This window comes from Mobula birostris, chromosome 21 (genome assembly GCF_030028105.1).
Source record: "Mobula birostris isolate sMobBir1 chromosome 21, sMobBir1.hap1, whole genome shotgun sequence".
Taxonomy (NCBI): domain Eukaryota; kingdom Metazoa; phylum Chordata; class Chondrichthyes; order Myliobatiformes; family Myliobatidae; genus Mobula; species Mobula birostris.
Window position 1 is genome coordinate 32,444,034 of NC_092390.1, and position 16,832 is coordinate 32,460,865.

The 16,832-nt window shown below is 42.0% G+C and overlaps 1 protein-coding gene across 1 annotated transcript in view; it reads right to left on the reverse strand.

The window, feature by feature from the left end:
* Nucleotides 1-16,832, reverse strand: part of asah2 (N-acylsphingosine amidohydrolase 2) — a 90,125-nt gene that overhangs the window by 56,456 nt on the left and 16,837 nt on the right. The window contains exons 4-7 of the mRNA XM_072239727.1: nt 13,991-14,167; nt 7,274-7,401; nt 5,128-5,205; nt 2,428-2,548 (exon numbers count right to left, since the gene is read on the reverse strand). Coding sequence (XP_072095828.1) covers nt 2,428-2,548; nt 5,128-5,205; nt 7,274-7,401; nt 13,991-14,167 — 504 coding nt within the window. The remainder of the gene's footprint in view (nt 1-2,427; nt 2,549-5,127; nt 5,206-7,273; nt 7,402-13,990; nt 14,168-16,832) is intronic.

Below are 16,832 nucleotides of genomic sequence, written 5' to 3' on the forward strand. Positions count from 1 at the left end.
GGCACCCGTATGGGTCCTAGCTATGCCTGCCTTTTTGTTGGGTTTGTGGAACAAGCTATGTTCCGTGCCTATTCTGGTATCTGTCCCCCACTTTTCCTTCGCTACATTGACGACTGCATTGGCGCTGCTTCCTGCACGCATGCAGAACTCGTGGACTTTATTAACTTTGCCTCCAACTTTCACCCTGCCCTCAAGTTTACCTGGTCCATTTCCGACACTCCCTCCCCTTTCTAGATCTTTCTGTCTCTGTCTCTGGAGACAGCTTATCCACTGATGTCTACTATAAGCCTACTGACTCTCACAGCTATCTGGACTATTCCTCTTCTCACCCTGTCACTTGCAAAAACGCCATCCCCTTCTCGCAATTCCTCCGTCTCTGCCGCATCTGCTCTCAGGATGAGGCTTTTCATTCTAGGACGAGGGAGATGTCTTCCTTTTTTAAAGAAAGGGGCTTCCCTTCCTTCACTATCAACTCTGCTCTTAAACGCATCTCCCCCATTTCACGTACATCTGCTCTCACTCCATCCTCCCGCCACCCCACTAGGAATAGGGTTCCCCTGGTCCTCACCTACCACCCCACCGGCCTCTGGGTCCAACATATTATTCTCCGTAACTTCCGCCACCTCCAACAGGATCCCACCACTAAGCACATCTTTCCCTCCCCACCTCTCTCTGCATTCCGCAGGGATCGCTCCCTACGCAACTCCCTTGTCCATTCGTCCCCCCCATCCCTCCCCATTGATCTCCCACCTGGCACTTATCCGTGTAAGCAGAACAAGTGCTATACATGCCCTTACACTTCCTCCCTTACCACCATTCAGGGCCCCAAACAGTCCTGCCAGGTGAGGCAACACTTCACCTGTGAGTTGACTGGGGTGATATACTGCGTCCGGTGCTCCCGATGTGGCCTTTTATATATTGGCGAGACCCGACGCAGACTGGGAGACCGCTTTGCTGAACATCTACGCTCTGTCTGCCAGAGAAAGCAGGATCTCCCAGTGGCCACACATTTTAATTCCACATCCCATTCCCATTCTGACATGCCTATCCACGGCCTCCTCTACTGTAAAGATGAAGCCACACTCAGGTTGGAGAAACAACACCTTATATTCCATCTGGGTAGCCTCCAACCTGATGGCATGAACATCGACTTCTCTAACTTCCGCTAAGGCCCCACCTCCCCCTCGTACCCCATCTGTTACTTATTTTTATGCACACATTCTTTCTCTCACTCTCCTTTTTCTCCCTCTGTCCCTCTGAATATACCTCTTGCCCATCCTCTGGGTCCCCTCCTGTCCCATGATGCTCTCGTATCCCCTTTTGCCTATCACCTGCCCAGCTCTTGGCTCCATCCCTCCCCCTCCTGTCTTCTCCTATCATTTTGGATCTCCCCCTCCCCCTCCTACTTTCAAATCTCTTACTAGCTCTTCCTTCAGTTAGTCCTGACGAAGGGTCTCGGCCTGAAACGTCGACTGTACCTCTTCCTAGAGATGCTGCCTAGCCTGCTGCGTCCACCAGCAACTTTGATGTGTGTTGCTTGAATTTCCAGCATCTGCAGAATTCCTGTTGTTTTCATTGAGCTTGATAGTGTGAATTAATTATAATTTGACCAGCATGACGAGTCACATAGCTTGGAAACTAGCCATTCATGTGCATACTGACCACTGGGACTATCAGTTATTAATCTCATCTTCTAGCGCTTGATCCTTAGCCCTCTATGCATAGGCAATTCAAGTACCTACAGTATCCAGACATTTCTTCAATGCCGACAGTGCTTCTGTCTCCATCAGTCTCTCATGCGGTGTATTCAAGGTACTCACCTCCCTTTGAAAGGAAAGGTTCCTCTCTAACTCTCTTGCCTAAATCCATATCCTCAAGGTTTACATTTTATTCCAGTCAAACTTATCAATGTCCCACATCATTTTATATACTTCAACCAGTCCTTCTCTTAACTTTTTCTACTTCAGTGAAAATGGACCTAGCCTCTCTAATCTCTCCTCATAACTGAAATACTCCATTGAAGATGAATCTCCTCTACAACTTCTGCAGTATTCTCACGACTTCCCTGTACTGTGGTGACCACAAATGCATGCAGTCCTTATCTTGAGATGGCAGCAAGATGGTCTCTTTTATTTGTGGGATAAATATTGGGTAACTTCTTTCTTCTTTTGTGAAATGATTCCATCGACTGTTTAATACCACCTGTAAGGACGAACACTGGTTTGGTTTTACATCTCATATGAAACATGGCATCTTCTTCTGTTGTGGAGGATCAGCCTAGGCGTTAGGGTGAAATCTCAGCACTGGAACTTGATATAAATTCCAGAGTGGCGGTCACAACTCTGAGCAGTTGACAGTGTCTCTGTCTGTAGTATAAAGACGAGAGACAGACTTACTCAAGTATTAACTCTCTCTTGGAGTACTGACCTCCCCAGGCAAACAGCCCACATTCTTGTCTTGCTCAAACAGATATGAAGCATATCCCATGTTGTCACTGCTAACCAGGTGGTTGGTGTTGTTCATGCTGACTGGGTGAACAGCAAACCAGCTACAACAAGGCAGAAGGGAGAAAAGGATGATTTTTCAAAATGAGTAACGAGTCGGCATTGCTAAAAAATTGTGGATTGGAACTTCCAACTGAGTTTTGAAAGGCAAAAACAAATATCATTAGTTCTCACTTATCTAGGTACTTTCCCAAAATATCAATGATATATCTCAATGAAGCAGAGAAGAGAATGCGTCCATTAATTAAAAGGAACAGAATTTAGAAACAAAACAGCAAAATGTCATTATAAATCCTTTCATCACTTCAAGGCATCCCCAACCTCTTTCTAATCTATCAAGTGTCTGCTTGAAGTATTGCAAAACAGGATGTGGGTAGTTTAAAACTGCCACCGAAGCTTCAACACACTGCAACTTGTATTGAGCAGATAATCTATGTCAGTAATTTATCTGAGGGTTGGATTACTGGACAGAAGACAGGGTTACTCCAATGGTCTTCTCTGGAATAAGCAGTGCCTTGACAGTTCAGCATTCCCTCAGAAGTGCACCCTCATTTCTGCGAGTGGGATTTGAATCTGCTTACTTCTAACCAGGAAGTGAGCCAAGCACAATAATAATATTTTACATTTTACTGTCAAAATGTGGAATTACAAATACGTTGTTTGCATTGCATTGGAGACACACACAAAATGCTGGAGGAACTCAGCAGGCCAGGCAGCATCTATGAAAAATAGTCCAGTCGACGTTTTGGGCCGAGACCCTTCGGCAGTACTGGAGGGAAAAAGATGAGGAGGAGGTTTAAAAGGTGGGGGAGGGGAGAGAGAAACACAAAGTGATAGGTGAAGCCTGAAGGGGGAGGGATGAAATAAAGAGTGGGAAGTTCATTGGTGAAAGAGGTACAGGGCTGGAGAGAGGAAGAGTCTGATAGAAGAGGACATGAGGCCATGGAAGAAAGAGGAAGTGTGGGGAGCACCAGAGGGAGGCGATGGGCAAGCAAGGAGATAAGGTGAGGGGGGAAAAGGGGATGGGGAATAGTGAAGGAGAGGGGTGGGGGCCACACTCAGGTTGGAGGAACACCTTATATTCCGTCTGGGTTGCCTCCAAACTGATGGCATGAACATTGATATCTCAAACTTCCAGTAATTGGAGGGGAGGTGGAAGTTGGCAAGTGAAATGTGTGGGTAGTGGTGAATGGAACAAGGCAGAGAAGGATGACAAAAATGGCTGATTGCAGGATGGGGGTGACGGTGGTGGATGTTTGATGGCAGGAGGGGAACCTCATTGGGCTCTGCCTTGGTAGTGGAAGCCAATAATTGATAGGCCACTGGAGATTGAAGAGAGGAATTGAAATTGTGAGCCTGGGATAGCTGTTGCAGACAGAACACAGGTGCTCTGCAGTTCACTTGCCTAGTCTGCCATTGTAGAAGAAGCCACACCAGAAGCATCAAGAGCAGTGAATGAGTTTGGAAGAGGTTCATATGAATGTTTGCCTCACCTGGAAGGGCTGCTTACTTCCACGGATGGTGGTGAAGGACAGGATGTAGGAACAAGTGCCGCACCTCTTGCAATTGCAAGGGGAAGTGTTGGCAGTTAGGGCTGGGTGGATGTGAAGGGATGAACAAGACAGGGTGTCATGGGGGAACAGTCCCTACAGAAGGCAGAAAGGAGTGGGGAGGAAAAGATGTGGCCAGTGGTGGAATCCCATTATAGCTGGAGGAGGAAATGATGGAGAATGAGGCACTAAATATGGAGGTTGGTTGGGTAAAATTTGAGGACTAGGGGGAACTATCTCTGTCCTTGGAGGGAAGTGGGGTAAGAGCAGAATGCTTCAAGAGAGGAAATGCAAGAAAACGCTCTGACAACCAAGATAGAAGGGAAGCTATATTACTTGGGAAACGGAGGACATTTCAGATGTCCTAGACTGGAAGGCTTCATCTTGAGAGCAGATGTAGCAGTAATGGAATACAAGGCCTGAATTTGTCTTGATGGTGCTTGTTGAGAAATTAGCTTTGGCCAGGACACCGGGAAAACTTTACTCTTCTTTGATTAGTGCTCTGGGCCATTTTATATTTAAAAATTCACAAGAGCTCAATCAAATGCCTCATCTGCAAACAGACTTCCCGATGATGCAGCACTCCCTCAGTACTTCACCGTATTAAACCAGACACAGCTCCTGAATCACATCACTGAGCAAAGCAAAAAGCAATCATAATTTCTTGCAAACTGATTGCTTAATTTTGTTCCCAGTCCAATATCCTGATTCGATTATTCAAATTTAATTATTGTTGTAATCAAGTCAAAGTCAAAGTAAATTTATTACCAAATTACATATATGTCACCGTATACTACCTTGAAATTCATTGTCTTGCAGACATTTACAGGAAAATAAAGAAATACAATAGAATCGGAACAAATGGCCAGTTCTTTGCACAGTTATTTGTAATTGGCTTACTATCGTCATGTGCATCAAAGTACAGTGTATAGCTTCTGTTTCCATGCTGTCCAGGCAGATGATGTCATAAATGCGTCAAGACAGTAAAATGAAAAGTGGCATACAGAACATAGTGTTGCAATTACAGAGAGAGCACAGCGCAGGTAGACAAATAAAATGCCATGGTCCAGTACCTCAGAATTCCAATGGCTTGCCCATCCAGATCCTCCATTTTGAGAAGGACTAATTCTTTGTCTGTATTTGCTTTATACCTATAAAAACAAAAGTATTTATATATTCAATGACAATATTTAAATCAGCAATCATGCAACTAAAAAATAACTTCATCCTGAATCCTTCGACAGAGAAAAATCTAAAAATAAGTTTTTGCGTGTCCCCCCCCCGCCCCCCCCCCCGCTTCTCCATTTTGTTTTCTGTAAATCATTGGCAGTTAATTCTTGAGATAATTGTCTCTTGAACAAGCTGGGCAACAGCCATGGCAAAATCTTACTATCCTCTCAGTTGGGTCAAACTACTCATAAGCAGCACAGTTTACGTTTGTGTGGCAGATTTAGAGAGGCTGTGTTTAATGTTATTTGTTTACTTTTTACTGTTTGCACGATTTGTTCTTTTTTTTTGCATACTTGGTGTTTGATGGTCTTGTGTGGGGTTTTTCTTTCAACAGGCTCTATTGTGTTTCTTTGTTTCGTGGCTGCCTCCAAGAAGACTAATCTCAAGGGTAGATATTGTATATATACTTTGATAATAAATGTACTTTGAACTTTAATTATGTCTTATGAGAATAGGTACAGCGAGCTAGAACTTTTCTCTTTGGAGCAAAGGAGGATAAGTGGTGACTTGATAGAAGTGTACAAGATAATAAAAGGCGTAGATACGGTGGACTGCCGGAGACATTTTCCTCGGGTGGAAATAAGGAGGCAGAATCTTAAGGCGATTGGAAGAAAATATAAGGGAGATGTCAGAGGTAACATCCTCACAAAGAGTGATGGGTGCATGGAATACTCTGCCAGGGATAGTGGTATTGGCAGATACATTTGGGGCATGTAAGAAACTCTTAAATAGACACAAGGACAATAGAAAAATGAAGGGCTATTTAGGAGGGAAGGGTCAGATTGATTTTAGAGTAGGTTAACATGTCAGCACAATTTCATGGGCCAAAGGGCCTGTACTGTTCTATGTTCAAATTTCTGAAATATAAACCTACTGACAGGAAAGCTTAAAAGTGAGAGGTGCAACAAACTTAAATGAGCTTGAAAGTCGCTGGCAGAGAAATATATACCTTGTGAAATTGCATCAATCAAGCAACACAGATTACAAGGAATAGAGCAGACTGTGAGGCCAGATCATAAGATTCCCCAGGGAGAATGGAACTAGTACACAAATGCAGTGATGAGGATCCAGGAACAACTTGCTAGGACATTCAGTACTACAGAGACAATGAAGGTGCCAGAATTTTGACTGAACAGATTCAAGTCTCATATTGCTTAAGATATTATACAATAGGACTATGAAATAAGGCAGTGTTCCTGCATACCATTCAAGGGAAAGCACCTTATCATTTTGAAATAGACAGTTATTTGTCATCTTAAGTAAGTATGCTAACTATTCTAAGCTAGTGTATTCCTACAAGTAGCAATGAAAAAGAATGGCACACGCATGTAGAACTCTTTTCACAACCAAGGAAATACTTCCAAATGTGGTTGGTATTGTAATTCAGAAAACACAGCGGCCATTTTATGTTGAAGTCCACACAAATATATTAAAGGCAATGGTTTTGCAGATACAATAGAGGCTTTTAGATAGGAACATAAACATTCAGGGGTTGGAGGAATATAGGATATTGGAGGAATGCAGACAGAAGGGATTAGTTTAATATGGCATCATACTTGGCACAGTTATCTTGGATGAAGGGCCTTTCCCTATACCATACTGTTCTATATTTTATGTACTATTTTCCAAAGTAATTAGCTAAAAAATCTTGCATGTACTTAGTTAACTTTAAGGTATTGGAAAAAGTTGTTTGTGCACAAAATGTACCAACTCACTAGATGGAGCCAAAATTACATTTAACACTGAGTGACAGACATGATCTTAGAACAATTATTGAAAATAGAAAAGAAATTAGGTCTATATATTATGATGAAGCTTCAGGAGTTTTGGAGCTTGAATTTCATTCATGTAAGCACATTGTTACAATATTTCCTAGATTAAATCAAAGTAGAAGCATTATCCTAATGGATGCATGCATAACCCATAGCTATCTTGTTTTCTTATCAACGTTCCAGAGGCTGATACTCATTTGCTTCTCTCATATGATACCTGGCTCGTTCTTCTTTTGGGTTTTGCAAGTAAGAGTATGGGCTCCTGTTTATGTTGCTGCCTTCAATTGTTCCCTTGTTCACAAATATTTTTCCTGGTTTCAGGTTCTTGTGTGCAATATCAATGCTCTATTAAAAGAAAAGCACATCAATATAAAGAAAAACAAAAATGCCCTCATTGCATATTTTAATGAATAATCGATATTTGTTGCAGGTCCTTAGAGTGCCCAGCAAAAGACATTGCATCTTCAATCCTTAAATTGAGAGAAAATATTTTTGTAGGCCCTCAAAGTTAATCAGTTAATTCATTTTGAGAGGTATAAAGGAGGAAGTCCATCTCACTTCAGAAAATACTGCACTTTAAAATAAGTTCTTGTGTGTAATTTCATTAGAATTAATTTTAAAACTTTTTATGATGGCAATTATATTCAGCTTTATCTCATTTGAAATGAGTATAAGAATTAGTAGGAAAAGAAGATCATTACAAAACAAACTTTTTCCATTTACCGTAAAACTAAATGAGGGCAATACATTTTTCCATTATCTAAGAAGAATATTTTTTCCAATCTATTCTCATAATTTTTCTGAGCGATAATAGCAAAGGATGATTAAGGAATGATTCCATTGAAGATATACTAGGCTGAGTTCTTTTAATGGGCCTCTGATGTTAGAAATGCTATTGTTTTAAGTATAATAGCTTTAAATTTGATCCCTGGTCATTAGCGCTAAATGAAAAGTATTGTAGCATCAGCACATTATAGTCTGCCTTGGAGGTTCATTCCACAGAAGCCAATGAAATAAATTTGGGAGGCAGGGTAGAACACTCAGCTGCAACTATATTGCATGCTTAATGTTAATGCTAGGGCATAATTTCGAGGGGAATGACTTATGAAGTTGTTACAGTCACAAATTGCACGGCAATCTGAAAGGAGGGTTGACTGAGATTAAAACAAGTGCAGCCATACTCTACAGATTCCCTTCACAGGATTAAAAGGCAAGTATATCCACATAAATGTCACAGAAAAGAATTGATATAGTAATAACTGTAGATTATTGTACAGTGATCATGAATTGCCAACTATCCAGAAATGTCAGGCCACTCAACCAAAATGTAAGCACGTTCTGCTACCTGAGTAATACACACAAAATGCTGGAGGAATTTAGCGGGTCAAGCAGCATCTATGCAGGGGAATGAACAGACAATGTTTCAGGGCGAGACCCCTCATCAGGACTGGAAAGGAATTGGAAAGAAACCAAATTAAGAATATACTACAGGAGGAGGGGAAAGAGAGTACAGGCTGGCAGGTGATAGGTGAAGCTAGGTGAAGCTAGGTGAGGAGGAAAGGGGATGGGTGGGGGAGGGGGAAGAAGTGAGAAGTTGGGAAATGATAGGTGGAAAAGATAAAGGTCTAAAGAAGAGTTGACTATGGAGAAAGGGTAGGAGGAGGGGGGCACCAGAGAGAGGTGATGGGCAGGTGAGCAAAAAGAGCAGGGGTAAGAAGGAGCCAAAATAGATCATTGAAAAACAGGGAAGGGAGAGGGGGGAGAAATTACCGAAAATAAGAGACATCAGTGTTCATGCCATCAGGTTGGAAGCTACCCAGATGGAATATGAGGTGTTGCTCCTCCAACCTGAGAGTGGCCTCATCGTGGCCGTACAGCTGGCAATGGAAGGAAGAATTCTGCTTCCTGTTTGCTTCCTATATGTGCCTCCCCACATTTGAGGCACATATGTTTAAAGTCATCCATGTTTTATCCTATTTTCAAAAAATGTTACCCACCTCATCTTTAAAAATGGGTTATTCTTTTGGAAACCAAAAGAAAGACAAAGAAAATCAAGGGAATTTAAATGGCTGTTGGGGTGGCACATCGATTAAATAGATAATTAATAAACAAGGATAAAAAAAGAATCCAGGGGACAGTAGATTTACATAACACCTCTGGTGACCTCCTACTGTCCAAAGGTGCCTATCAGCCAATGAAATAATTTCAGTCTAGGCACTGGTATGATATAAAAAGAAGTCCACAGGTAACTTGTAGAGAGAAATTCCTATATGTGTCATTATTGCAAATAATCTATTGTAGTGATGTTGACTGATTGGAAAATATTGGACACCTGGAACGTCTGTGTTCAGTATTGAACCAGTGCCGTGGAATGGGACCTTGGTTTAACATTTCATTTGAAAGATGCACTTCTAGCAATATAATCTGCCTTCCATACTGAAATGTCAGCACAGATTTCGCTGCTCAACTCTCTCCAAGTAGAAGTTGAAACCATAACTTTGAGTGTGTTACAGTGGAGGTCCAGAGACCCAGTGTCCATGCTCTAATAATAGAAGTGATAGCTTAAATTTTCCGGTAAGGATGATCAAAATTATAAACCTAGATGTGTTCAATGTTTAGAATTATGGCTACTGTCATAAAAATTAATTCTGCTGTTTACCATTAAGGTATATTTATATACCACCTGAAAATTCAGCAATTTTATTTCTTTTGTAAGTAGTGCTTTTTTGAGGTGTTTTTGATGTGTATTTTTCCAACAGTTCTAGGCTCTCCAGAATTGTTAATTTTCAGCCAAATAGCTGGAAATGACAGGATATTAAAAGAGTTTACACTCCCTTCCTCTCCCCTCTTAATCAAGTGGTATGTACATATCATTAGTGCCAACATGAAGTAAAATTCCTTCCCTATTCACTACCCTTTCTGTTCTACCCTCCTACACTCCCTGCAATCCTTCTGTTGTTGACTAAAAGCAATGGAAAGGTTTTAGGATATTATTGGAAAGATGCCATTAGGAGCGGTAGGCTAAAAAGAACATTAGGATAGAGCCCTTCCAGTTGCTATTTATCTCACTTAACTTTATAGCAATGGCATGTTACACAGTTCTTCAACTTCTTAAGCCTCTTCTGTTTTAATTGTCTTATTTTTGATGTGATTAATTCTTCAAGTCCATGTTTATATTTTATCTGCTGCAACTAGTGAAGTGTATGTTCTGTTTATTGTTCTTTGCATTAAGTTCTTACTGAGCAAATTGCCCCCTTTATGCTCTTGAACCAGAAGTTACATATTTTTTTAAAATATTGCTGACGGCTGGATATATACAGTAAATTAATGATTTCTACAGTATTTATAGATAAAGTAAACAAATGATAGTCTGGGAGTTCTCAAAACTATTTCTAAAAGGGTACTCTGGTATTACCCATCAACCGTCTGGCTCTTGAATCAGAGGGGATAACTTCACTCAAATTCACTTGCCTCATCTTTGAGCTGTCCTACAACCTATGAACTCACTTTCAAGGACTCTTCACCTTATGTTTTTTTAAAAATGTATTCATTTACAGGATGAGTAAGCTAAGCTAGTATTTATTGCCCATCCCTAGATGCCCATGAGTAGGTGGTGATAAACTGCCTTCTTGAACTGCTGCAGTCCCTGAGGTGTAGGTACACTCACAGTGCTGCTAAGGAGAGAGTTCCATGATTTTGACCCAGTGACAAGAAGGAACACTGATATGTTTCCAAGTCAGGATGCTGAGTTACCTGGAGAGGGATTTCCAAGTGGTGTTATTCTCATCCTTCTAGATGGTACTGGTTGTGGGTCTGGAAGGTGCTGCCTTAGCAACTTTGGTGTGTTGTTGCAGTGCATCTTATGGATAGTACACACTGCTGCAGCTGTTCGCTGATGGTGGAAGGATTAGATGCTTGTGGAAAGGGTACCAATCAAGTGGGCTGCCTTGTACTGGATGGTGTTAAGCTTCTTGAATGTTGATGGAGCTGCACTCATCCTGGTGAGTGGCAAGTATTCCATTACACTCTTGACCTGAGCCTTGTAGATGGTGGACAGGCTTTGGGGAGTCAGGAGGTGAGTTACATGCCACAGGATTCCTAGCCTTTGACCTGCTGTGGTAGCCACGGTGTTTATATGGCCAGACCAGTTCAGCTTCCTGTCAATGGTAACCTCCAGGATGTTGATAGTAGGGGATTCAGTGATGGTGATGCCACTGAATGTCAAGTGATGATGGTTAGAACTTCTCTTGTTGAAATGGTCATTGCCTGGCACTTGAATGGCTCAAATGTTTCTTGCCACTTGTCACCCCAAGCCTGGATATTGTCCAGGTCCTGCTGCATTTGGGTATGAACTGCTTCACTATCTGAGGAGTCACAAATGGTGCAGAACATTGTGCAGTCCTCTGCAACATCCCCACTTCTGACCTAATGATGGAAGAAAGGTCGTTGATGATGCAGCTGATGATGGTTGGTCCTAGGGAACCTCCCTGAGGAACTTCTGCAGTGATGTCCTGAGGATGAGATGATTGACCTCCAACCATCACAACCATCTTCCTTTGTGTCAGGTATGATTCCAACCAGCAGAGGGTTTTCCCCATAATTCCCATTGACTCCATTTTAGCCAGGGCATCTTGATGCCATACTCAGTCAAATGCTGCCTTGATGTTGAGGGCTATCGCTCTCACCTCACCTCTGGTATTTAGCTCTTTGGCCCATGTTTGAATCAAGGAGATGATGAGGTCAGGAGCTGAGTGGTCTCGAAGGAAACCAAACTGGGCATCCGTAAGCAGGTTCTTGCTGAGTAGGCGCTGCATGATAGCACTGTTGATGACCCCTTCCCTTACTTTGCTGATAATTGAGAGTAGCTGTTAGGGCAGTATTTGGCTGGGTTGGACTTGTCCTGTTTCTTATGTACAGGACATACCTGGGCAATTTTCCACATTGCTGGGTAGATGCCAGTGTTGTAGTTGTATCGGAACAGCTTGGCTAATGGTGCAGCAAGTTCTGGAGCACACGTCTTGTCCTAGCATTTTACCCACTATAATTTTACATGCTGGTATTATTAGATTCTCACTAACTGTGTGACTTTTCCTTTTCGGGGTAACAAGTTCTGCTACTAAATAACTTGCTTTCTGAATTCTTTTATTGACTGTGACTTTATTTATAAAAGCTTTACTCTGTTCATTTTGAGATTCCAATAGCCATTTAAAATAATCAGTACTTTTATGTGTCATACAGTTGTGATTTGTAGTTAAGTTTCTTTTCAATTTTGCAGGAGCCATTGTTTGCCACAGACTAGGCACAATAGAATAGGACAACTTGGATCACCAGTCCATGTAAAACCCATGGATAAGTAAATTTCATTGTAAAGACTGACATTTTTTGTGTCCCTTGTTACATAATAAGAATGGGATAATAAATAACTAAATGAGAAAACTGCAAAAATTACAAAAGCTTCACAATACGATTCACTTTTAACCTACGAAATTCACCTTTTGCAACGTTTTCAACAACAGCAAAGTGGCAGGCCAGCAGCTGAGTTACGGCGTGTAAAAATTCCTTCTTTAGAATGAAAATTCCCCTCCAATTTTCTTCTACAGTAGAGCAGAGTCTGTTTGCTCCTGTAAGTCAGTCGGTGGTGCATCAGGGGAAGTCAGTGGTGGTAATTCGGGAGGGAGAGGCTGACATCACACCCCAAGTAGGGCGAGTCCGTTCAATGCTCGGAAAATGCACTTCACTCTCCTCATCAGCCTAATGTCCTCCCCTCCGTACAATACAGCGCTCACCAATTATCAATGGTCTCCCCATCTCGCGTCAAAAACTGAGCATGGACTTAACCAGAGAAACATTGTCCCACTGCACACTGCAATACCGGGCTCAGAGACCCTCAATGAGATTGCTGACGAGACTGCTCAGTCACTGCTGCCATGGCGAGTGCTTGCATCGCAGGTTCTGTGAAGTTCAAAAGGCGATGTTTATTTGTTTTAATCAAGATCTCTTTCAGAAGCCCTAATGACCTCTCACAGAACCCTAGGGTTCCACGGAACCCCGATTGAGAAAACCCTGCTCTAAGGCATTTTTTTTTATCTATTTAATTTTATTGAGATACAGCACGGAATAGGCCTTTCAGCCATTCAAACCATGCTGCCCAGCAATCCCACAATTTAATCCCATGGGAAGAAACCAGAGAACCTGGAGGAAGACTCAAGTGGTAACGGGGAGAACGTACAAACTCCTTACAGGCAACGGTGGGAATTGAACCCGCCCGGGTCATCTGTACTGTAAAGCTTTGTGCTAACCACTTCACTACCGTACCATGAAGATATTTTAGTTAAAAAAAAATCCATGAGCATTCAAGGAGCAACTTAGTCTTGTGATGCCCTGGGTAATATTTCTCCCTTGACGAACTCCATCAGATATCAATAGTCTGATCATTAATTCTTTTCCTGCATGAGGGACTGGTGTGGAAATATCCACATGATCTATCACCAGAAAACGTTTTGTTTAAACAATGAACGGTGCCACGAGAGGTTTGACTTCACAAAGTTCAGAATCAACTTTACCAATTATAATCACAAACACGAGGAAATCTGCAGATGCTGGAATTTCAAGCAACACACACAAAAAATGCTGGTGAACGTAGCAGGCCAGGCAGCATCTATAGGAAGAGGTACAGTCGACGTTTCGGGCCAAGACCCTTCTTACTAATCTCTTCTTTCAGTTAGTCCTGACGAAGGGTCTCGGCCCGAAATGTCGACTGTACCTCCTCCTATAGATGCTGCCTGGCCTGCTGCGTTCACCAGCACTTTTTGTGTGTCTTATCAACTATAATGTCTATTAGCAAATCACTCTATCTACAAACACCACAATAAACACTCCAAATAAATTTATGCTCATTAACATGCATCAAGAGTGTGTTAGAAAACAATCTAACCTTTATTATGCCATTAATTAGGGCATTGATGGATGGTTTGATGTAGCCTTTGCTTGTGATGAGACAGAGCGTATACTGAAAATACCCAGCAGGCCCAGAATGTGTGTGAGTTCCACTCAAAACAACGTTGTCTTCTCTGTAAAGGTCCCCGTATTTGGTCTTCAGTTTTTTCAAAACCTAAAAGACTCAAAGGCATTAGTCATAAAAAACATAAATAGCAGTTGCTAAACCTATTGGTGATCTTTCTTGAACCTTAGGAAAAAGCAAAATGTGAAGATGGATTATGAGACAAGTTGAACAATTCTTATATTAGAGCTTTCTGTAATTTGGAACCATGTGCCATTAAAGTCAAACAACAAGAAGAGCACATTGAAAGGGAAAAATCCTCAGATACTGAGAATTCAAACAGAACATGCTGAAAATGCTCTGCAGAAAGATAGCACCTACAGGGGGAGAAAGGGAGTTAGTGTTTCAGACTGCTGATGTTTCATGGGAACTCAGAAATAATTTCACTTAGAGAGAAGTGAGTGGAAAGGAAACAGAATGTTGTTGATAGAGTGGAGACCATGGGGGATTGGTGATGGTGCTGGTAGACAGAGGATGGCGAAGCTTTGTTAATCACGGCTGTTCTGTATGGAGAAGATGCATGGGATGAAAGAGAACAGGAAAAAAATGCTGCAGCTTTGAGATTCAAAGCATTGCAGTGGCTGCAAATCAAATCTAAATCAGTTCAGCATTAGTGGAGAGAGGATAAAACGGAGCTAATGAACACTATCTCACTATTCCTCTTTGGCATTATTTATTTATTTTTACTGTAATTTATACTTTTTTTTTGCCTGCATTGTACTGCTGACACAAAACAACAAATTTTGTGGCTTACATCAGAGACAATACACTTGATCCGGATTCTGGGGATAATAGTTTTTTCCTGTGAGTTAACTAATTCTAATACAAATGGAAATGTAGGTTATCGTTGGTGAGTTCAGTGTTGAGTGCTTAGGGCAGTGTTCCGCTTCGTTAGAAGATGAAATACTTTGCTTCTAAATTTATTAGTGCTTCCTCAGAGAAGTTTCAGAGACCAAAGAGAGAAAGTGTTGGGGGTGGGTGAGGGGCTGTGATCGGATGGATAATTATAGTAACAGGCAACTGGAAGTTTAGGGATTCTCTTGTGGACTGAGTGGAGGTGTTGTGCAAAGTTTTCACCTAATCTGTGCCTGGTTTTCCCAGTTTCAAGGATTCGAATTGGTAGGAAGTGAGTGTGTAAATTGAAGAAGTCCAAGTGAACCAATGCTTCACCTGGAAGGATTGTTTAGATCAGGGGTTCCCAACTTTTTTATGCCATGGCCCAATACCAATAAGCAAGGGGTCTGCGAACCCCAGGTTGGAAACCCCTGGTTTAGACAAACAGAAGAGGTCCTGCAGGTGCTGGAAATCCTGAGCAAAACACACAAAATGCTGGAAGTACTCAGCAGGTCAGGCAGCATCTAGGGAAATGAATAAGCCGTCGACATTTCTGACCAACACCCTTCATCGGGACTGGAAAGGAGCCAGGAAGATGCCAGAATAAGAACGTGGGTGGAGGACGAGGAGGTCAAACTAGAAGATGATCAGTGAAGCCAGGTGGGTGGGGGATGAAGTAAGAAGCTGGGAGGTGATAAGTGGAAAAGCCAAAGGGCTATAGGAGAAGGTATCTGATAGGCGAGGAGAGTGGACCATGGGAGAAAGGGTCGGAGGAGGGGCAGCAGAGGAGGTGAAAGGCGGGTGAGGAGAAGAGGTAAGAGGCCAGGGTTGGGAAGTGAAGGAGAGGGAAGGGGGAGGAGAATAACATTACTGGAAGTCAGAAAAATTGATGTTCATGCCATTAGGATGGAGGCTACTTGGAAGTGATGCTCCTCAGGTCCCTGGATGTTGAGAAAGGCAGTAGTAAAGGTGGCAGCTATTGCATCTTCTTTGATAAGACAGGACATCTTATGAGGAGAGTAGACGTTGCTGGAGACGAAAGAGAAAACTAGGGTGATATGAATATACCAATCCCTTTGGAATGCTGAAAAGGGTAGATGGAAGGAATTACAGAGACTGAAGGACTGTAATTGGGGTAGAAGGTGAGGACAAGAGCTGTGGAGATGAGAGCAGAGTGCAGATAAGACACAGTTGATAACTCAGTAAACTGAGGGACACCATGTTCAAGGAAGAAGGAAAACCTCTGGTGTGAACCCTGCCATCATCACTACAGGATGGAGCAGAACAGTAGAAAGCAGAACAATGGAATGAAGCCATTACAGAAAGCAGGGTAGGAAGCGATATTGTCAAGATAGTTATTCAAGCCTGCTGGCTTAGAATAGATTTTGGTCTCCAGTCTGTCTCCTGAGAAGCCAGCAAAGCGTGTGACAGTAAAGATAATGAAATTCTACGAAAACTGGGGATAAGACACAAAAACCTGAAAACATGCACCACAAGCTCAAAGACAGCTTCTATTCCACTGCTAAGACTGTCAAATATTTCTCTAGTACAATAAGATGGACTCTTGCTCAGATGGAAGGTAAGATATTCAAGCATGACAAAGTGACTTGGACCTGAAGCATCAAATCTGTTTCTATTTCCACAGGTACTGCCCGATCCATGGATTTTTCTTTACAGCATTTCTTACTTATATTCAAGAAATAAAATATAGCACAGAATTTAACCCTCTCCGCTTTCCAGTATGGAATAATGTGACAAAAGAATTTGGTCTAAGGCTGCTTGAAAACTGGTTGTTACTCTGGTATGCACCATCATAGAGAAATGAGAATGTCAACAGATCACCCCACTGCTGTTTACCTGTTGGCCTCCAAGTAATTTCGGG